The sequence below is a fragment of the Cataglyphis hispanica genome, chromosome 1, assembly GCF_021464435.1.
Source record: "Cataglyphis hispanica isolate Lineage 1 chromosome 1, ULB_Chis1_1.0, whole genome shotgun sequence".
Taxonomy (NCBI): domain Eukaryota; kingdom Metazoa; phylum Arthropoda; class Insecta; order Hymenoptera; family Formicidae; genus Cataglyphis; species Cataglyphis hispanica.
This window is the reverse complement of record NC_065954.1, coordinates 12,102,306-12,125,428: the sequence shown is the minus strand read 5'-3', so window position 1 is coordinate 12,125,428 and position 23,123 is coordinate 12,102,306. Positions and strand designations below refer to the sequence as shown.

The 23,123-nt window shown below is 30.9% G+C and overlaps 1 protein-coding gene across 3 annotated transcripts in view; it reads right to left on the bottom strand.

Annotated features, from left to right (window-relative positions):
- Positions 1-853: 853 nt before the first annotated feature.
- Positions 854-23,123, bottom strand: part of LOC126852339 (metabotropic glutamate receptor 8-like) — a 106,607-nt gene continuing 84,337 nt past the window's right edge. Inside the window, exons 8-18 of one of the 3 annotated variants that reach the window (XM_050597097.1) lie at positions 20,918-21,166; positions 17,546-17,701; positions 13,229-13,355; positions 12,404-12,515; positions 6,513-6,736; positions 4,923-5,203; positions 3,918-4,222; positions 3,681-3,833; positions 2,167-2,323; positions 1,799-2,082; positions 854-1,281 (exon numbers count right to left, since the gene is read on the bottom strand). In XM_050597097.1, the coding sequence (XP_050453054.1) occupies positions 1,141-1,281; positions 1,799-2,082; positions 2,167-2,323; positions 3,681-3,833; positions 3,918-4,222; positions 4,923-5,203; positions 6,513-6,736; positions 12,404-12,515; positions 13,229-13,355; positions 17,546-17,701; positions 20,918-21,166 (2,189 nt within the window). In that variant the 3' untranslated portion in view covers positions 854-1,140. Of the gene's footprint in view, positions 1,282-1,798; positions 2,324-3,680; positions 3,834-3,917; positions 4,223-4,922; positions 5,204-6,512; positions 6,737-12,403; positions 12,516-13,228; positions 13,356-17,545; positions 17,702-20,917; positions 21,167-23,123 lie in introns of those variants that run through there. The other 2 variants (XM_050597182.1, XM_050597272.1) reach the window with 2 other exon arrangements.

The following is a 23,123-nucleotide window of genomic DNA, read 5'->3' as shown; positions in this document are numbered from 1 at the left end:
TTTGAAATATTTGATATTTATCGAAAGTTCGATCAATCGGAAACAAATATAAATTCCATCGCGGTTATTGATACACATGTAGAAAAAAGATTTTTGTTCGTGAAATCAAAATATAGACGAAAAATTCACACGCGTGACGCTGAAACTTGCTGAATGCCGGGAAAAGGGTGTGACGTTCGTGCGTCAACGACGAACAAAGTCAGTTTTCAGATACGAATAAATATACAAAATTCTAGTTTACAAAACGATCATTTTTTTCGGACGACCGAACACATTGTGGCCGTGTTTTCTTTTCGTGTACAACCTTAACTGTGTATGTGTGTATGTATTGCAGTGTTTACTCCTTGCACTCCAGATTATTTTGATATTGTTACAATAATATTTTCAAATTTACTTTTATATATCACTGAATATTTATAGAATATAATATTCAATATTAAGAACAAGCATTGTTTTTTGTATTATCTTTTAATATATAATTCAATAATAATTATGAGAATAATAATCAGCTGCATTAATGATAATAAGAACATGAGTTAAATTGGAATTTTGTAAGATTAGGCTGTTTAAAACTAGTGAATTTCTGTTATTTGATTCCGAGAATTTTTGAGAATTAAGAGATTACTTTAATATCAATTTTATAATAATTATAAAAATTTTGGAAAAGTAATAAATTAAAAATTTTGGCAAATTGTTATAACAATAATAAAATATAACAAAATGTTTGAATTTCAAGTAAATTTCAATAAAAATTCAGTTAGATATTTGATATCGAGTGACAATGTCTAATAAATGTGATAACTTTTTACAAAAAATATTCTTGCATCGCTAAAAAACTTGTTAATGCAGGAATTTTGATATTTATCGTTTTCCAATTAAAAAATAATATTTAATTAAAGAACAGAGTATATGTCAAATTTAAATAAATAATTGCATTATATAACTATATAACAGATACGCGAGTGCAAAGAGTTGAGCAAGGGTTGTCAAATCACTCACATTTCATGGGAATGTACAAAACGTCTGGCGCTTATAAAATGCTGTCGAGTATACGGCGAAAGAGACGAGGCCCTTCGTGTTGGTCGGCCTGTGAAGGGTAGTGAAGGGAATCCGTCACGAATCGAGGTGACTGTTCGAATACTACGAAGAGAACTCGGAGAAGGTCGGTGAGTCGGTGTAGCTTAGAATCTGCTCCTCGTTCAGGCACAATTCCTCTTTCCTCGCGCGCGCTTCTATTCTCTCGGAGATGCTGCTGATCGCGACTTCATCGCGATCGCTCGGCTCGAAAGGGAAACAGAAGATTACATGGATTAGGAATCGCGGCATGCTCGTCATTTCGCAATATTACTGATGATATGAAACCGCAAAAAACGCTATAAAAGCGTGATAAAAAAAGATAAAAAGCACTATAAAATAATATAGATATATAAGAGCAAATGTGATATAAATATAGAGAACTATACAAAATATCTAAATGCAAAAGGAAGCGAGCAAAAGAAAAAGTTCTTTAGCGCAGCTAAACAAGCACTGCAACAAATATGCAGAGTGTGTTACGTTTTTACCAGCTCAGATTTTTTCTTTGAATAAATTGTAGAATATAAAGCTTATAAAATGCTAAAGCAAGTATAGAGCTTTAAGATTGAAAAGGAGGGACTTTTCGCGGAGCTTCTCTCTACAAGCTAGCGAAGAGAATTGTCAGTTGTGTTCGATTATGTTGCCCCGTTCTCGAAAAGCCGCTCAATCTGTTGATATCCCGCAGGGATATAATCCGCTATCGAAAGCGAGGAAAATCCGTCACCTGATCGGAGTCGCGGCGCGGCTCGCCCTGACTCCTCTCGCACGCTTGGCACATCGCCAGACTTATCGGCGGACTGGCGGTGTCCGCGTTGAGTTCAGACAGTTCCTGAACGGTTGACAGTTTGCGCTCCTCTTCGTCATCGTCGTCGCTGCTGTCACCGGCGCCGGTGCCGCTTCCTTTGCCGCTTCTGCCGTCGCCGCCGCCTCTGCCACCGCCGCCACCGCCGTCATCGTCGTCGTTGACATACACCTCCGCCTCGGTCTCGCGCACCCTCGCCCGATGCTCTGGACAGGGAGGGAGGTGTATGAGAGCGACCTAGCTAACGGAGGTCTCTTCGACCGACGGACTTGCCAGCGCCTGGGTCTCACCGTTCACGTGCTTCTGCTCATCCGCACATCTTGGTCCCCCGCGGGTGAGCGGGGGGCTGCTACGCGAGCCCGAGGTCACGCTCTGCATCGTCTGGCTGCGACCACCGGCGAAACGCATGCTGTACGCCCCGCGATTACCGCTCTGCAAGCCGCCCGTCTGTGGAAGTCCGAATAGATTTTACGCGTCATCGCGATGATAGTGATTTTACAGAGATAAGAAAGGATTTCTGTCTAATTGCGGACGAATTCCGCTGGATGCATTTCTAGGATATGCACTGCGAAGACTATCGCGCGATTTGCCAAGTTACACAAGCGTAGGATATATGTAAACATGTCAGATCAATGGAATGGAAACTTTGCTCAGCATAAATTCCGCAAACAGTGCGGTAACTTATGCTGATGCGTTAAATTGATCGAGCCATTCTCGTCTGTTAGCATACGCTTTTACATCAATTTGAGTCTGGCCTTTATGCGCTTCGGTGTGCAACGGTGCATCCAATCGAATTCGGCATAACATTCACAATTATTCCTATCAGTCTATGGATAACGCATTCATTCATTTGTATCTGATTCGTAGACTTTCTCTCCTGTTTGATCGAAACGTTGATTATTAATGATATTTAATTTATTAATTTGTTTTAATGATTGTACCTCAACGCGGCACATATGCTACGATTTTTTTTATTACGCTGAATGTTATCCGTAAAAAAATACGATTTTCTAAATTTTCATTCATTTTAAATCTTAATATGGAATAATTTTTGAATGCGCGAATAGGATTTTATTATTTCAATGCTATTTTCTAACTGTTTCGTGATCAAAAAGATTATTATTTCGTTTTCCTCCTTCATATTTTTTGATTTTAAGAAATTAATTTTATTAATAAAATGTAGGACATATAAATGAGATAATCATAAAACTTAAATTTTAAATCTTATGATTTTTAAGATTTCCTACGACGTTTTACCAGAGAGCTTAAGGCTTTTTCGAATATAAAACATTTATTATGATAAATAGGACGCAGCAATTTAAATAAGCAGTTTTAATGAGGAGATCTCTTTTTTTGATGACGAATATCCTGAGATTAGACGATCGTAACGTTAACAAAGGCAAGACTTTGAAAAAAAAATTTATTTATCTGAAAGAATCGAATTTATAATTTTTACTATTAATAATCATTGCATCGTATAATCCATAAACAAAATATATAATAGTGAATCTTAATTAACGTGATTTATCTAAATCCATATTAAATTAAGGCATTTGTAATGAAATTGCTGTGTGAAAGTAGTAGTAGAAAAAAGAGTAATAGAAATTTATTTAGGAGAGAAAAATCAATAATTTAGAAAAAAAGATATTTTTGGCGAAAAAATATGTATATAGCTTCGTTTCTTGTAAAATTTTGAATTGTCTCTGGAATTTCCGCTAATTCTAAGAGATATGTTTTGCATATTTCACATCATATGGATTAACGTTAGACGTGGATAGAATAACAAAACCAGTATTGTACATACGTTAGGATGTGCGGGGCGAACGTTCTTATAGGGCTGGAACAGCACCAAATAGACCTTGGGGGTGAAGAGGCAGCCGAGGGCGACCGAGGCGGAGATATTGATACACATGCACATACTCGCAATCTGTACCTGCAAGGTAGGCCGTCCACTCGACTTTACATGTTAACAAATTCAGAAAAACGCATCATAAGGCTCAAATATGTGAGGGACGTGATCTTTTTTTACGCCGATACAGACCTTGTAATCGTTATTGGTGCCGAAATAGATGGGCACGAAGGCTAGCCAGACGATGCACGTCGAATACATAGTGAAGCCAATGTATTTGGCCTCATTGAAGTCCTCCGGGATTTTGCGCGTCTTGAACGCGTACAAGGTACACATCAAGATTAGGAACATGTTATAGACGAGGGACATCATCAGCGAGAACGTGGACACGCGGCACGTCAGTACCGCAGACAGCGGATACGGATGAATCTCTGTGGTATCAGGCGGTTCGATCATCAGCCATACGATAGTGCCGATGAGTTGGACTGCGGTAATCCCTGCACAAAGAGGAGTGATCAGGTTCTGCGATCCAAGCTCTAAAATAATATTGTTTTGCGAGGGACTATTGTTTTGCGGTGACATTGTCATCAAAGAATAAATCAAAGCGTAGAGAAATTGAGATACTCCTTTTTTCCTGTCTAGATTCAAATTAATCTTTTTATGAAATTAGACTTTTATACGACATTTTCTCTTGTATATATAATAAAAATTTATATTAATTTAATAAGAAAGATACGATTAAAGTAGATTTATAATTACAATATTATAAAAAAAATTATGAATAGTAAAATCAATTTATATAAATATTAAAATATACACACAGTTAAAGGAATGACAAGATATAATTCTGTTTATTTCTCACGTTTATTTTTACTGCTTATTTCTCAATTTTTCGAAATTTATATTTTTGAAAAACAACGACAAACAGCGACATAAAATATGACATTTAGTTTCCATCGAAATTGCAATAAAAGAATTGCGTCAAATCCAAATTGATCGTCTCTATCTTAGAGAGAGATATAATGATACGAAATTTTATCGTAAAAGTCGCACCATTATTTCCCTTCGTCGAACACGGTCTCCGGCTTTTATTTCAGGGGGGAGGGAGAAGGTTGCGTCAAGCATCGGCGTGCAATTATCCTCTCGAGGTCGTGGCTTGTCGATGTGTTTACCAAGGTGAGTGCAGCTCGTACTCACCGATAGCGATTACCACTTGGCTTCTGGGCGATGTGTAGGAGAGCCTCTTGATCTTCTTCGTGCTCTGGTTGAATATCCGCGATATACGGTTGGTTTTGGTGAGGATCGCGCTGTAACATATACTGAGACAGAGACCGAGGCCAATTCGGAGATATGTGCAATTCCACGTAGTCGGCTTGCTCAGTATAACGAAGCTCATGCCGTAGCACGAGAGAATGCCCACCAGAAGTACATAACATAGTTCGCGTCCCGATGCCATAATCACCGGAGTACGATTAAATCTACAGTTTAAACACAAAACATATTTAAACATAGAAGAATCGAATTTACAGCCTATAAATATAAAATATAAAATACAGCATATAAATATAAAATATAAAATACAACCTATAATATAATATAAAATATATTTTAACTTAAATCTATTTTTTTCTATTATAATATAAATCATATTTTTTTTAATAATTAAACGTTCATATGCTAGAGACCCTAGCGTATAGTTTTTAAATAATTAAACAACTTACATAGATTAAATTTATAATTAATTATATATATAATTCTGCAAACGTACAATATAATATTTTTTTACTTTATTTTTAATGTTTTGCTCTTTAATATTCGAAAAAATATATCTTCCCAGATTAATGATTCTGAAGAAAATATGATTAAACTTTCAAAATCTATCTTCATTGCGATGTGTTGTATGATAGTTTAAATGGAGAATTATAATTTATACGAAGGATCTATAATAATTAAATCCTAATTAGTGTGAATGTAATAACTAAATTAATTAGTTAAATAATTAATTAAGCTAAATAAAAATGAAAAAAAAATTAAAATTTGAGGTCCAAAAGTTCTGTTCCTTTCTTGCATACCTGTAGTAAAATGTAGTAAACCTTTTAGTACTCTAATTAAGTAAGTTTAATAGGTCGCTAATGAAGCTTTTGATTAAATTTTCGCTTTGAAAGCATCGACTTTAAATCTTTTTAAGCACTCTTTTTCAATGCTAATATTCCTCGCTCAAGCTCGTTATCTTTTTATTAAAAAAAGAAGATATAGAATGTCTTTTTATACACATACACACATGCACATATTCATTTGCTATGTGAGAATAAAGATAGATAATAAAGAATATTTTTTACTACAATTATATATTTTTGTTTAATTTAATAAAAATTTTTACTTTTTGGCATTATTTGGTAATGAAAAATTATTTGGAATTTAAAGATGATTCTTCTTTAATATCGACAAAAGTTATTTATATTGCTTTCTAATTTTTGATATTGTACAGCTTTATAATAAAACCTTAAATTAAAAATTTAATTCTGTAAAGCAAAGTCTACTTTTATTTAGAATGACTGAAGAACAGGATTTGCTTATTATCTTTAAAATTTTATTTACTAAAAATTCCTATTCATTGATTATTTAGGATGTCTCCTATGACAAATTTCTAAAAATTTTTTCATATAGAAAAAAATATCAAACTTGCTAAAAAATCTGTCATATAATATAACATATAATAAGAAACATATACACTCTACATAAAAGCAACAACAAATATATTATATAAGGGGCAGAACATAGACTCACCGTATGAAGACGACAGTGGTGAAGAGGGTGCTGAGAATGCCGATTGACGCGAATATCAGCGGTACCAGCGCCCAAGGACTTGTCCAAGGTATGACCTCTGCGGTGAGCTTCACGCAGCCCGTCATTGTAGCATTCGGCGCATACCCGGGATAACATTTCTTGCATGTGTCGTTGTACACGTAGGCATCCTCCCGACAGGCAACACAACTCCAACAGCAGGGTTCCTGCACGTGAAATTGCCGGAATACAGCTTTATGATTCATATGATCATCGATTGAGAATGTACGAGAACGAATAATTGACAATTAATCATTTATTGTCTTGAATCAATGATGAATAATGAAGCTTCTAATCATAACGGATCATCAATAATAATCAGTTAGCTGATGAACCATTAGGTGATTATTAATGTCTATTATTAGTCCCTTATATATATATATAATTTATTATTGATTGATTTAGAAATGATAAATAATAAATCTAGAGTCAATACTCTAAATGCTAATCTAGTTACCAATAATTATTATTATTATAATATGATTAATTAATAATGATATATTTTTTATTATTGCGCAGCGAGAAAAACATTTTCAGGTATTAAACTATGTGTCACATTGTGTGAATTATTATATTATATAAAAATAATAAAATAAGAAATAGAATAATTTGTTATTGCATTTTATAGATTGGTATAAATTATGAATAAATTGAATTTTAATGCAATACAAGTGTAATTTGAATGAAACAACAAATTGAGTTTTATTGATTGATATACGCGCGCGCGATTACATTTTTGGACAAGCGGATTTTGTTGAACAAGACGTGACGGTAACTATTCTTGTCTAAACGGTTCGAAAACATTGACGTAAAAAGCAGATTCCAACATGACGTACAATCTATGAAAGGTTCAATCTACGAAAAATCCATTTTTTCATGTAACTGCCAGAAAAATATTGAATCAGGTCGACTAGATCTATGTCTGTCTATAGCAAACTAACGGATCTGAATTATTTACAGTAAGTCCATGGAAAAATGGAATTTTAATAATTTTACTGCTCGCTTTTATATCGAAATAATAAATAATTTTGCTAGGGATAAAACTGACAATTCTATCGCATTTTAGAACTGATTGACATTATTCGAAATAATACCTGCTCACGCAATATCCATAAATAATATTAATAGAATATGCAGATAAAAGTGGAATGATAGAATAAGGAATGATCAAAAAAATATAATATTTTAAAATTAAAAATTTAATTATATAAATTTAAAAATTTAATTATATAAATATATGTGAATGTTGTGTATGTACCTTTATTAGAGTATTACGCGTATTATATAAATAAAGAGATTGGAGAATTGTGTATTAATGGTCATTAGGAATTAATTATCTTATATTTAAATTAATCTGCAGCTATTACAGTTATTATTAACAAATTCATAATATTTTGTATATCAGTTTGATGGTTCATAATAATATGAAAATGTTAATGACTAATGATTACCAGCATTATGTCATTAGCATTACCGCAATCAAAACTCCTATAATCATTATAACAATTATTAACTACATTATTCGCGTCACGGATCAAACTGAGTATGCATTGTCGCGCAGAAATGAGTGAATGCGGCGGTAATTATCGTTTTAATTGCCATTATAGAGGTATTTATTGATAGACGTTTGCCAAAATACGCACTTCAATCGAGCAGTGAATAAATCTAATTCGTGACACAAATCACGCACCAGTTGTCGCCCTCCTGGCGTGTCAGTCATTAATTATTTAATTAAGCCGCGCTTAACGAATCGAATTTATGATCGTTTAATTGCTGGTATGTTTGCATTTTCGTTAAATACATAGGTTGACAAAAAAAAAAAATGCAACAAAGCCGTAATTTAAATGCATGATACATGTGTGTGAAATGTTTGTTTTCAATTCATTAATAAAGTAATTATGCACGAATCGATTATATATATTAATGTAAGTTTTTCGTGAAATTAGATTTAATCGAATGTACGTAGATCATATAATAAATGTCTATTTTTTAATGTATAATAGATACTGTGCAAAAGTATTTATATTATAATATTTTATTTCTTGCCGTTATTTGCTGCTAATATTATTATTGTTTTTAGTATTATGTCTATTTAATTTATTGAGATTCATATGTAAATTTTATATATTTAGAAAAAAATTAAGAGAGAGTGAGAGAGAGAGAGAGAGAAAGCAAGAGTATTCAATTTTATTTTATGTACAATTTTTTTTACGAAGATGAAATATGCGATAGTTATATAATTAACTGCAACCATAAGCTAGGAAATATTTTTTAATCTTTCTTTTTTAAAAAGAAGGCCACGAAAGGCAATATATTGTTTCTCCTAGATTATATAAATAATATACTTCATGGATGTATAAAATATCAAGAAGTTAAATTTAATTGTCTCTAAAATTAAAACTGCAAAATAAAATTATTGCTTTACATACTACAAGTAGTATACAAAACAAATAAAATAATCAAATTTAACAAATCGTATACTATTTAAATTTACTGAACATTGACACTTTATGATACAACTTTTACTTATATCTTAAAAGAAAGAATAATATAACATAAATATAAATGAACAAAAGATAGATAAACAATCCAGAATTTATAGAAACTTTTGATTTTTACTTGGAACTTTACTCGGTCGATCGATTAATCTGATCGCACACTATCGTATGTTATACAAGATTTTTCATATAAATTCCCTTCCGTGTAGAATAACACTATAAAATTTTTATCACGAATTCATCGGAATGCGATGCAAGCAATATAGAGTTTAATGAAGGCACTCGTAGATGCGAGACACGAAATTGCGCCATTTTCGTCCCCTTTCACGACTGCGAGCGTTAGACTTTCTTAATGAGAGTCTATAATGAACATCATGAAACTTTCGTTACAGTCAATGAGCTCTCTCTTTCGTCATTTCAGTTCTCTTTAATTATCGATTAGGCGCACAAATAAATCTTGCATAAACTTATCCCGGAAGCGAATTGCGGAAAAGTGATAAAACAGAAATGACTGTGGCGATGGACAGCTGAAAAAAATTGGAAATAAGGAAAAATGGAATTGAGGAAACTTTAAGACTTTAAGTTCTTTCTTTTCAGGTTGAATAAAATTTAAACTAAAATCGTCAATAAAAATTTCTCATATGTGCAAGTAAGTTTCTAAAAATAATGACAATATATTTTATATTTTCTTCTTAAAAATTCTGCTAGGTATATGTTTGCAGGTTAATAATACAAAAAATATAAATAATATAAAAAATATGGATATATATATATATATATATATATATATATATATATATATATCCATACTTTTTATTTGCTTTTCTTGCTATCATATGATAGCAAGAAAAGCAAATAATAGAGAGAACATATTCGTCGCAGATTAAGGTCGCAGATGATCGTCTTTAAATCCGAAAGAAAATTGCGCACAAATGATAAAAATAAAGTAGGTATGACGATAGAAAATAACAATAAAAAAATAATTTAAGAGATTTGAAGTACAATAAAAAAAATTTGAATTGGAAGTTGTACGGAAAATTTCTTATCATTTAAGAAATCAAAGTTTAAAAATAACGGATTATAAAAAAACAACACAAAAATACACAAATATTTTCATTTTTATTTCTTTAAAAAATACTTTGAAAAACATAAATGAGGATATCAAAATTCCGCGTTGATTGTGTTTTCGAAAAATTAAAGTTTCTATTTCTCCAGATGACTATTTCAAATATTATGAACAAAAAAGGATTATATGCAAAAATATGTGATTACTATTTAGAAATATTTGATATTCATAATATTACTTTCAAAATAAATACTATAAATAGTAATGTTTTTCGTTATTCAGATGAATAAAAATCGTTAAATTATATTTGGCTTAATAAAGTAAAGGAAACACGTAACTAATGATCTTTTTTTTACTCTAACAATATCCTAAAGTTAATTAGTCGTCACGAAAGATAAGACGTGATGAAACGTTCGATAATGCCTCTGGTTACAGCGACTCACCACGATATCAAATTCTTCTTGTTTGCTCGATATCGACTAACAATAAGAGAAGCCAATTATTGGTATTATAGAACTCCATAAGCAAACCTCCATTAATTGGAAGAAAGTTTATTGCGTATGACATTAACTATTGATAGCAAAAGATTAAATGAGCCACTTTTAAACATTTCTGAACTATATTCAGAGACAATTCACAACCATGTAATCTAAATTAGTTATATCCCAAAGGATCTAAACTCCAGAAAGCATAGTTTTATGAATATAATTTTAATAGAATGTATAATCTAAATTTAGCTTTCTAAATTAATTAAACTAAATATTAAAACATAAAATCCAAAATATAATATAAAAATGTAAAAATAAAATAATAAAAAAAATTATTTTATAAAGGTTGATTTTAATGTTACAGCGAAATAGATAGTTAAGTGTATAAAATTTGTCTGCTTAGAAAAATCACAAGAAATAAGTAGAAAAAAATCATTTATAAAGAATATTTATAAATGATCAGAAAATGTTATATAATATTTGTAAATATAATGCTGGTTTTTATTATGTGTTATTCAAAATAGGTATATTTTTTATCTGAAATTTAAATACTTTCAGATCTGTGATAAAATTGAAAATTTCGAGAGTTTCTTATAAATTTTCAATTTATAATCTAAAAATTATATTTTTTATAGTTACGCTATAAAGTAATGAAACACTCCGTTGAATGGCAAATAAACCATGTACGAAATAATATAATAATACATGTACGAAAACCGTGTTATGCGGTATAATTTACTTCCAGTTTTACCTATGTTCATCATGCGTGTTTATATCTATAGACAAATATGCGGGAAATGTCGGGTACATCCCGGATGTAATCCCACATTTAGGGCTAAACTTGAGATTGGAGCACAATTACAGATCTACTTTAACTTGCATGAAATTCTGCGCGTCGAGAGGACGAGAAGTGAGAATCGGAGAGAAAAGATCAGAGAGAGAGATAGAAGATAGTTTGCGCGTACACTTTATTAGACTATATATGTAACTCGCATTACGAGAATTTGTGGGAATTGTACAGTTGGCAGAATTTCAGTCAAAACGTCTGTTAAAAATCTAATTACAGAAACCACGTACAAGAGAAAAGTTGAACTATTGAGATAGTCTCATAGTTTCCTTAAAGCGGATTCAAATAAGTGCATATTAAAATATGCATTTCCTATATATAATGCTCTTTGCTATTATATGAATTATAAATTGTACTAATATAAAAACAGATATATAAATTATATGTTGGAAATTATGTTAAATAATAACTTTATCTTATAATAGCTTAATGCGCATTGATAAGTTGAAATGAATTTGAATAATCTCATTTTGAAATTTATTAACGCCAAAAGCCGAGTCAAAGTGATTAGTGGTCAACCGCAAACAAATTTTGGCATGTAACAACAGGTCCCATGTAATGGGAATTAGTGGGCTATTACTTAGTTAATGCATTGATACCCATTTAACCGTTAATCTTTTGGCCAATCTGTTGAATCTTTGAAATTCGATTGAACAGAAAGTCTTCATGACATTAAAAACTTAACATGTGTAAATTACGGTATTAATCAAGTAAAATATTAATTTAAAAAGATGCCAAAAAAGTATATTATATATCTTCTATTACATCTCGTTTAAGTTGACAATTACTATTCGTTATATACTCTTCTTAATTTTTTTTTTTTTTTTTTCTTTATTCGATGGATCGATAAATCTTTCGCGAATATCCTATCAGCTAATAGAACGTGCAGCACTCAGCAGTTCTGGTTATTCTCAGACTTTGTAATATGCACTTACTACAAAATTGCGGATGTGTCCCATCGGGCAGTTATCGCTGCACATGCTACGTGGAATGTGAAACTCGCCGACTCCGGTCGCCCATCGTGTCATATTAATGTCCAGAGAGAGCCTGAGAGAGCAACATTAACCTTCAATTAATAAACTGGACGCCGTCACTGATTTTATCTTATCATCTTATATTAATAGCATGGAAAGTGTTATGCAAGCAAAATTAGTTTTCTCAACTCTTTTTAATTATATAAAGTAATATATATAAATTATATATATAAACATTACAATATAAAAATATTTTAATTTAGCATTGTTAAAATTATGGCAGTTTATAATATTCTTTTTTATTTTAGAAAGAAGAATATAATAATTGACGAATCACTTATTAGGAATTATTATATACAATAATGAAATGAATGATGATATATATACATCTAGCTGATAATATAAATGAATAATGTAAATTAATTTTTTTATTGTATCCAGAAGATTGGATAAAATATAAAAACATATATAAAATATATACGAAATATAAAAACACAAAATGCAAAAACATATTTCTAATTTATCGTGTAATACAATACTATTCATATATTTTGTGTGACTATGAACATTATCTATAGACTGCAGATAACAGATATGAAAGTGTATATTAAGTTTTAAAAAAATGTAGTGACATTGATAAAATAATATCACAATTTTGTAACTACTTATAATAGCATGTTGTACAAGGTTGTAGGAAGGTTGAAGATTAATACAACAGTTTGTGCAGTCTGTAAGATAAATGGCAAAAGTCTACGGACCCTTTATGAATCAAAGAATGCTACTTACTCTTCCTTCCATACACCGATGAGGATGTAATCGAAGCGACCCTCTTCCTTTCTTTGATACTGATAGATGTTGTAAAATCCGTAAGCGTCCCCGTCGGCGTTGAACTTAATCTCCGTATTTTGGCGACCTAAAATAAACCAGCAAGTGCTGTTTCGACAATCTAAATGCGATAGTTATGGTAATATAATTATAACATGTCTAGAATTTATTTCTCCCAAAAAAAAATACCTTCCCCAAAAAAATTTCTCAGAAAAATGTTATATGTCTTTAAACTGACATTATTGCTGATTTCAATTACATGATTTTGAGCGTACAATAAATATAATGCATATATGAATTTATATATAATAAAAATATATGGATATAGATATTATGGTAATTTTATTAAAATGTAATATGCTAATATTATTTGACAAAAAGAGAGAGAGAGAGAGAGAGAGAGAGAGAGAGAGAGAGAGAGAGAGAAGAAGAAGAAGAAGAAGAGAGTAATAATAAAATGTATGTAAAATCAAAAAAGAAAATAAAATATGAATCCTATATGTATAGGGGATTAATTCCTGATATTTAAAACATTATTTAAAAAAGAATGGAGAGAAAGAGAGAGAATAAATTAAATTATAAATTTTATAATAATATAATTTAATTATATTATTATAATATACTATTAATATACTATTTAAAAAATATTGTAAAATAAAAATACTTTGAGAAGTAAAAAAATGTGAGAAGTAAAAAAATGCTATCTTATCTCACATAAATAATATGGCCCAAAAATCTAGCGATAAGCAAACATTTGTCGGCGTGAGATTAAAGCGGGTTTGAACGTTTCGTTTGCGGAATTTATGCCAGCCATTTCAGGCGTGGGTTACGTTATTTATTTATAGGACACAGCAAGAAGAAGGATCTGCACACTTCTTTTTATCCTTGTTACGATCCATATCCTTCTCTTCAGTTATCTCCTCACCCTTCTTGTAATAATTCGACGCAGGCATCAAACAGCAAATATAGGCGGGTATACAGGATATATACAAAGTGTTATTTCTAGACCGCCGATGGGGAAAATAGGTAGAATAAGAGAATCTCGCGAGAAAAAATAGGTTGTGCAGGCGGCGACATCGAAGAGAAAAGGGAGCTTAGGGTATAAGAGCGGAAAAAATTATGAGCAACTATAAGGGTAAAAAATCGCGAAGCAAAACCATCTTAATCGTGATAGGAAGCGGGGAAAAGATTACGAAAGCTGAGGCAATAATAATGATATTTTCTCGCTATCTTCTTCAATATTAAGCAAATCCCAAAATTTTGGTGCTTTGTCAAATTAAATGTCTCATTAAAAGAGAAAAAAGAGAAACAGAGAAAAAGAAAGAGAGACGGGGTGAGGAGGAGGAGGAGGAGGAGGAGGAGGAGAAAGGAGAGAGAGAGAGAGAGAGAGAGAGAGAGAGAGAGAAAGAGAGACTTCTGTTTACCTTTTATCTTGATAAAACCAAGGAAGTGAGTTCACAATCAAGTTGTAATAAAAGATATGAAAAGAATGGGACAAATACGAAATTTATAAAACGAAATTTATTACTATCTTTTTTCTTAAAATTTAATCCTTATTATAAGAATTTTAAATGTATAAAAATGAATTAATAAAAATTTACATTTTAATTTATAGATATTTTTCTTACTAATCCAGTGAGTTATTGTTACCATCACACAACCTTTCCTGATAAAGAGAAATATAATGTAACGATAAAAACTTGACACGCTTCTGTGAAACTTGCGCGGAAATTTATTTATTTCTCGTGGCATTAGAATACATATACGAATATAAACATAATCGGGAGTGCAAACAGGTGCGGGATCGTCAGGACTAGCAAATAAACTTGACAAAGGAAAATACATGTACATTGTTATTCCACGCGTGTAAGCGCGCAAGATTTGGATTGCTCGCAAACTCTCTTTGAGTAAAACGCTCAAACAAGTTTGTGGCGTTTGTGCCAAGTTATCTTTACCATTGCAGCATATAAAAAAAATAGCGCATTGGTCATGTCGAAAAATTTTGTTTTTTTATCAATAGGCGTGTTATTATTATTACGACGATTCGTAATTCAAATTATTTATTGAATATTGATTTGAGCCACAAGCTCACAATATCGCGAGAAAAAGGTGCTTTTGCAGCAGAAAAGAACTTTTTGCAGCAGGCAAAACTTTTGTTTATTATTATTAAATGATTTGAATAATGTTATTATGCGCGTAAGAGCAGATCATTTCTTTTCATTCTATGAAAACCTACCTACAAATTTTTCATCATCTAAATCATACTATATTTGTCTGTTCATATCTTTCTGCGTTCATAGGCATGTATTTTTTTATGAAGACATATAATAAATTTTTTATTAGATATTTATCACAAATAAATACTTGCTAAAATTGTAAAAATTTTATTAACATTGTTTATTTGTAATAAAGCGAAGCAAAATAAATAAAATATAATAAAGAAAGTTCAGAATAAAAAAAAATAAAACAGAGCAAAATAAAAAGGGGCAATTTTGAGTGAAATGTTTTGTTCTTGATGCGGTTGGTTTTATTGTCAGCTTATCTGTAAAAATGTTGCGGGGAAAAAATGAGAGTACTTGAAATGCATAGCCTTTCTCTTTTGGAGGTTAAACAACCGAGGGCGCGGTTTTCTTCGGATTGAGAGAAATCCAGATAACACCGCAAAGTTTAAACCAGAACTCTCTTTTCAGAGAGCTTGCATTCGCGGTTGTAAGTTTTTTTCTCAAAACCCAATTATTGAGAACAATGTATAAATATAAATATAATTCATTGTGTTTTATATTTGTAAGATTACCTGTGAAGCACGTTGGTGCACGTTGGATTCATATATTATTTAGCAATAAACTGAATAATTAAAATATTATCAAACTATTCCGGTAAATTGATTTTTATTTCCGTTATTGTTCCATCGGCAGATTGATTTTACATTAAAAGTACAAATAGAATTAAATATTTGTAACGTATTGGAAAAACAATATTCTTTTATAGTTATCAGAAAATTTGTGTAATTAGATTTGATCTAGAGAGAGATAATAAATTTATAAAGCAAATAAACTCTCTCCTACTTTACTTTTACAGACTGCTTTTAAGACATTGAGAACATCTAGAAAACTTCAGAGAATCTCATTTCTGATAAAATTTACTTAGAAAATTATGATGAAAAATGTGGATCTTTATTTGTTATAACATTAATATTCCTTTAAGCGTGTTAAAACCCAAGTATTAAGATAAAGTATGTGTACATTTTGATTAAAGTAAATTGAGAAGCTCAACGATTAAGAAACAGACTTTTATTATCCTTGTATATATTAGTACAATTTAGTTAACGCTTTCTAATTTTATGTAAACAATCTGGTATTTACGTCTTCAAATTAAAGCTTTGCTAAAGAAAATATTGAATTAAAATTAAGCAAAGAATAAATGTCTGTTACTGATATAATGGTTTTCATATACTTATATTCTGCAGTTTACTTTGAAGATTAACCTCTATTTATATTGCTAATATTGATAAATGAGTTTTCTCTCTCTATTTTGAGATAAAATATTTTGATAAGTTAATATTGTATAAACTAGGATTTTGAGAGAGCGAGAAAGAGGAAGAGAGAGAAAGAGAAAGAGAAAGATAACATACCAATGTCTCGAGAATTGAAAAAGTGAACAAAAACGTAATAACACGGGATTAAAAGATGGGTCGACGGTGTTATGAAAATATTGGAAAAGTTAGGGAAAAAAAATTTGAATATATTATGCGATAAATCTTGCCTGATACGCGATCGTGGAATGGACGAACAGGATAATCGCATTGCCACTTGATAGTGCGCTCTAACGAGGGACAGTCTTAATTGTATCACAGTACACCAACATGAAAGTGTTACGTGCTGTGAAATCGGGGAAAGTGTTTTAATTGCAATATCGATGAAGCGTCGAGATTGCCACTCTCTGACGTCACTGATAGATCGCTTTATATATGGGATGACGCGTCGCAGCTTGATACACACAGGATTTTTGCAGAAATAATTGATTGATTTGTTTGGATTTCTTAATTTAATGGCCTGTTTTGTATTTGAGACGCGTAACGCTAACCAATTAGTCAATATTGTATTGCGTTAAAACTAACGCTAGTACCCGCACAAGATATTCAATTATTTAAATACATAGGTATTATGGAATTAAAGATATAATCTAATTCAGGTAAAGTTGTGTACCTTATTTTTTGTTTTGAATTAAATATACATTGCTGGATCAAAAATTATTGTTAGGAGATTTGGCGTAACTCACCAATGAAACTGACATTGCGAATATGCTGGAGAAGTCGCGGGCCGTCCGGTGCTGGTGAAAGAGACTCACAAAGATAATGCAACGTGCCCAGATTATTTACACACTCTTCCTCGATGACATTATGTACACCGTGTGCCATGGCGTAAACCGCATCCACTAAAAATAATTTAAATATCTCTGCTTTTATACAGCAATTTTTTTAATAAATGCATACTATTTATGTTTTTGATTTACATTTGATTACATCTTATATATGCTAAAAGGTTCTGAAATAAGTAGATACCCATACATGCGCTATAATCATATGTATAATTTGATTTGAATTTAAATCAATTTGATAATTTAAATATTTTTAGCTATTTTTATAAATAATTCAAAGTATCAAAAATATTTTACTAAAGTTTATCCTAAAATCTGAGAAAATATGGTAATTTAATAATAAAAATAAGACAAGAATTTCTAGATTGCATAAAGAACTCTCAAAAAAAGGAGTATTCTTCTTTCTCTAAATATTAAATAACATCTAAATATTATAATAACAGTTTTTATCTCTGTATACATGTTTGGATAATATTATTTTATCTCACTATACTAATTCGTCAATAACTGGCGATAAAATATAATTCAATTTTTTATTTCAATTTATCAATTCCAATTTATCACACTTCGTTCAATCGGACAAGTTTTATTGCTTCAATCTGATCAATCTCGAAGAATTCAGTTTCATATTATGTGTGTAACAAGCATTGTCATTATTTATTTGTTTAGAGATAAAGAGAATGCTTTGCTCCCTGATGAAAGCGTAAATTGTTCGGAAAAGAAGTCTCGTGCATAATTAATAAGATTATTTACAAAATTTATTTATCATTGTGATACAGTCAATTGTGCACACTTTCTGATTGTTTCGAAAAGACCTTGTCATTTATTTCAAGAAGAATGAAACAAAATAAAATAGATGAGAGAGAGAGAAGAGAGAGAGAGAGAGAGAGAGAGAGAGAGAGAGAGAGACAGACAGAGAGAAAGAGGGAAACGGTATAGGTGACCTAGGAAAACGTTGATCTTGCGTAACTTTTCACGCGCCATCGTGATGGCAGTGCACCGGTGTTTGTTAACGCAAAAACTATAGCGGAAGAAAATTGCTTTTCTCAACTTGCGTCATTGTTTCTCTCTTTTCTCTTGTCGCGGCTTTGCAAAAGTTTGTCACATGAAAGTTCCTCCTGTCTGCATCGAAAGCACGCAATTTAATCATTGCGGACTCTAGTCAGCTGCGGTTAATTGCAAATATAGGCGAATGCTTACGGAATTGTTACCTGGGATTAATTGTGTAGAATTTATGTTTTTGGAATTCTGCCATTTTTGTATGTTTTAGATTTATTCATTTCAATAGATTTAAATAATTCGTGCAATTAAGCCATATTATATATATATATATATATATATATATATATATATGTATATATGTATATATGTATATGTATACGAGATCTGATGAAAAAGTATTTGACAACTTTTTTTTTTTTTTTTGCATCAACCAGCTGCAGCCCGGTAGCGGGACTAGCACAGCATGATAATCTTGGACCCTATTATATATACATGCTTGATTTTTTATCAAACCACTCAATCCTTCAACGGCTGCAGGCAGCCGTGATAGTTGCACGTATTCAGTGTCCGTCGCTTTTCGTGTTTTCAGCTAAAATAACCGAACGTGTTCAGCAAAGAAGTTGCATCAAATTTTATCAAAAATTGATACGCAATCACAGACAATTGAAAAGATATAAAACTGAATGACAAAATTGAATGCGGGATATCGATTCTGTAATTCAAGTGAAGATGAAAATTACAAAAATAAACGAATTTACTAGAAAATTTATAATTTCATTGGTCCAAACTTAGTTAATTTACTTATTTTTGTAATTTTTTTTTTCGCTCTCACTTGAATTACAGAATCAATATCCTGATTCTTTGCTGAACACGTTCGGTTATTTTAGCTGGAATATGAAATGCGATGGACACTGGATACACGTGCAACTATCACGGTTGCCTGCAGCGATTGCAGAGCTGCGTGATCTGGCAAAAAATCATGCATGTGCAATAGAATCCAAGATTGCATGCTGGGCTAGTCCAGATTGTAGTTCCTGGCAAAAAAGTTGACGCAAAAAAGAAATAAGGTCGGATACTTTTTGTTCAGACCTTGTATATACACATGTATGTGTAATCTCTTAAAAATATTTTTAATTAATTAATATATATATATATATATATATATATATATATATATATATGAGAGAGAGAGAGAAAATTATATGGTTGTTACTTACTGAGATTATTAATTGAGATTATTTAATAAAAAAGATACGTCTGATCTTAACATATCACACATCTAATAAATTCAAAATACTTATTTACAATGTATATATATATATAAATTTTTTTTTCTTAGATATTATATTAAACATTGTATTTTTCAAATCTCTATGGTTCGCGAAAAAGAAAATATAGGCATTAATAAAATTGCATTCTTCGCCAATTAATGTGCAAAATAGAGTAGATAATTTATAAAATAGGATACGTCCGCGGTTACATCCTGATAAGAGAAAATCGCGCAGTAAATAATCGATTCAGGCGCGCAGTTATCTCACCGAATGACGTAAGTCTCATCATATATTGTCGGAATTACGGTTGAACGGAGATGGCTAAATTTTTCCCGTTTCTGTTTTTGAACTAGAAAAATGGACGAAGGGTGACGAAAAGTTAGAGGGTTGCCGAGAATGTTTCTCTTTCTTTCACTCTTCCTTCGATAGCTATCTTTTCGCTCGTCTTATTTCTCGCCTTTCCTTCCGCACTGATCTTTTCTTTCGCTCTTTAGGATATAAACGACCGTGAAATGTTCCCTCTCACGATTCGCGCTTCCCACAATTAATTAACTGCCATAGCATGAAAAGGAGTTTATCTATAAATAATTATTTTTTTTATCGATTTAAAACGATAAAATCGTAACTAATGCGCTAATTTAATCATACAACTATATAATAAATCAAAAAAGTCAAATTTAGTTTTTCATAAAAATTAATAATCAAAAAAATTAGCAAGTGTTAGAATAGTACATTCCAAATTTGTTCAAATAATGGGAATTTTTTTATCTTAGAAAAAAATTTAATTAAAAGTATCGTATCAGCTGACTTGTGTGAATTATGATAATTATAAATTTGTGGAATTAGAAGTTATAAATGCTAAAAAACAATTTTTAATTTTTAATCGAGATAAATCATAGCTGCCATCACATATATTTGTCCTACGATATTCAACATGACATAAAAGTGAAACAGATGATCCGAAATGTGTCAATAACAATAAGAAAATTCTATACGTTACCGACAAAAGGCACCAGACCCTCCTGTTCGTAATCGATGAGGACCTCGTCGCCAGTGCAGCGTGTCACATCGCTCGATGCATTCGCGCTGAAAGTGCATTTATGATGTTGCGACCAGAACTCCCGGAACCAGATATTCCGACAATTTACCATCTTTCCCGGCAACGATTTATGGGGAACATTGTTCTCTGTCTGCCCGTCACACTCGTCGTCCATTCTTGGCCGCAAGTTCAAATAGTAGTTGTCGAAACCTACAACAGAATCGAATCATACTTATTACATCCGAGTCGTTCAATAGCTTCGATGCATTATGCTTTCTCGCTGGAAAAACTTTTTGTACTTTTGATCGTGATAAAATTGGAACAAGAAACGTTTTACTCGAGAGAGTTAACTTTATTGATTTTAAAATTCTGAACCTTTTATAATATGTATGACATATAGACAACAAGGCATCTAATTATATAAAATTGAAGAATTTTTTGAACTTTTGAATTCATCAGTTTATACTATTTCAACTTTTATTAATAATAATTTACAATTAAATATATTAAAATCTCAGTTGTATTATCATTTTATTTCTTTTTTCCATTTTATCATGATATTATTCTGTTCAGAAAATAGCAAAACTTATTAAGCAAAAAAAATTGATAAGTTTAGATTCAGAAAATTATAGATTAAAATCTAATGACAAAGCAATCGTGATAATTATATTTTATATTTTTTGTATTTCAGCATATTTGTTTTTACAAATTTGACAGTTTGTAGAATTAATGAATGTTGACAATCTTCATCTTTTTTTTTTTGACATTTAAAAGATTATAATTTCTGATAATTTGATTCGACTAACGAGGATTTGACATTCCTGTTAATTACTTGATGCGAAACGAAAGTGCCGCTCGTTGCGTTTATTTCTTCGATCCGCGATATAATATAGATATAACACATAACATATAGATATAACAGATAACATTGCTAATGACGAGTCGTGGATGATGTGACATAATCGGTGGCGGAAAATATTACTCACTTGTCATGCGAGATTAATGAGCGTTAAGTCAAAGTTGAAACAATATCGTTATAATGGCAATGAAGTTATACAACAAGCAACTAGAAGAGACAAGGAAATTCAATTATGGTACGGTAAAGCAAATCAGATGTGTTGAGAACCGAAAGAGTTAAATATTTTAAGTAGTTTAAACATAGATATACATATATGGCATAAAATTAAAAAAGTATTTTAATTAAATAAATTTCTTATATCAGAAAGAATTTTTAGTGATTTTATTACAAAATTACAAATGCTTGAACAAAACAAAATTTATTTTGAGTATTTTATTATAAAAATTTTCTTTCTTTAATAAAAGACTTAAAAAATTGTTTGCTTTTTAATCCATTAAAAATGAAATATTAATTTTATTTTAATAAAAGGACGCTCAAAAAGCGAAATAAGCGCATATTTTTTTCAAAAGTTATTAAATAATTTTTGCTGCAAAAATTATTATTACTATAAAAACAGCTTTTTTTATACTAATACCTTGGGCGATATAATGACACTGACATGCGAAAGCTTTCGCGTATAATACATTTTTCATGCCGTTCTTTGATATACGCGTTCGCTTTTGTATTGGAATATGTATTCGGTATTCTTAAAGCTCAGACTCCGATATCGAGGATATCCTGCGAGTACGTGTCTTTGCCGGAATAAAGGGATCGAAATGATACAAGACTATCTATCAGAAAATCAGCTATATCATCACGCGTTTCTTAGCAAATCTATAATAAAATATATCACAAAAGATTTTTTGATGCGATCCGCTGATAAAAGACAAATATAGAATGTCTACAAACTGCAATAGTATTGTTGCGTCCCTGAATTTCATCCCTATATCGAAAATGTGTTCGCCTCCGAGAAATCGTCTCCACATTGTCAAGAGAATTTTTTTATCAAGACACACATGTTGGATTGATGCCAGCTGTCAAACGGTATATAGTAAATTTTTGGGACAGCTTTGCTTTTCAGTTTAGATATTATTACCTGAGTTGTATCAAATTAATAAAATTACGTTCCTTTGTCAGTGTTCCCTTATTTGCTCAGCAAAATTTTCTAATTTGGCTGCAAAGATTGAATCCCTCACTGTTCTTTTTATTAAATTTTCTTAATTATAATTTTCCAATCTATATTTATTTATATTATATATAATGCAGTTT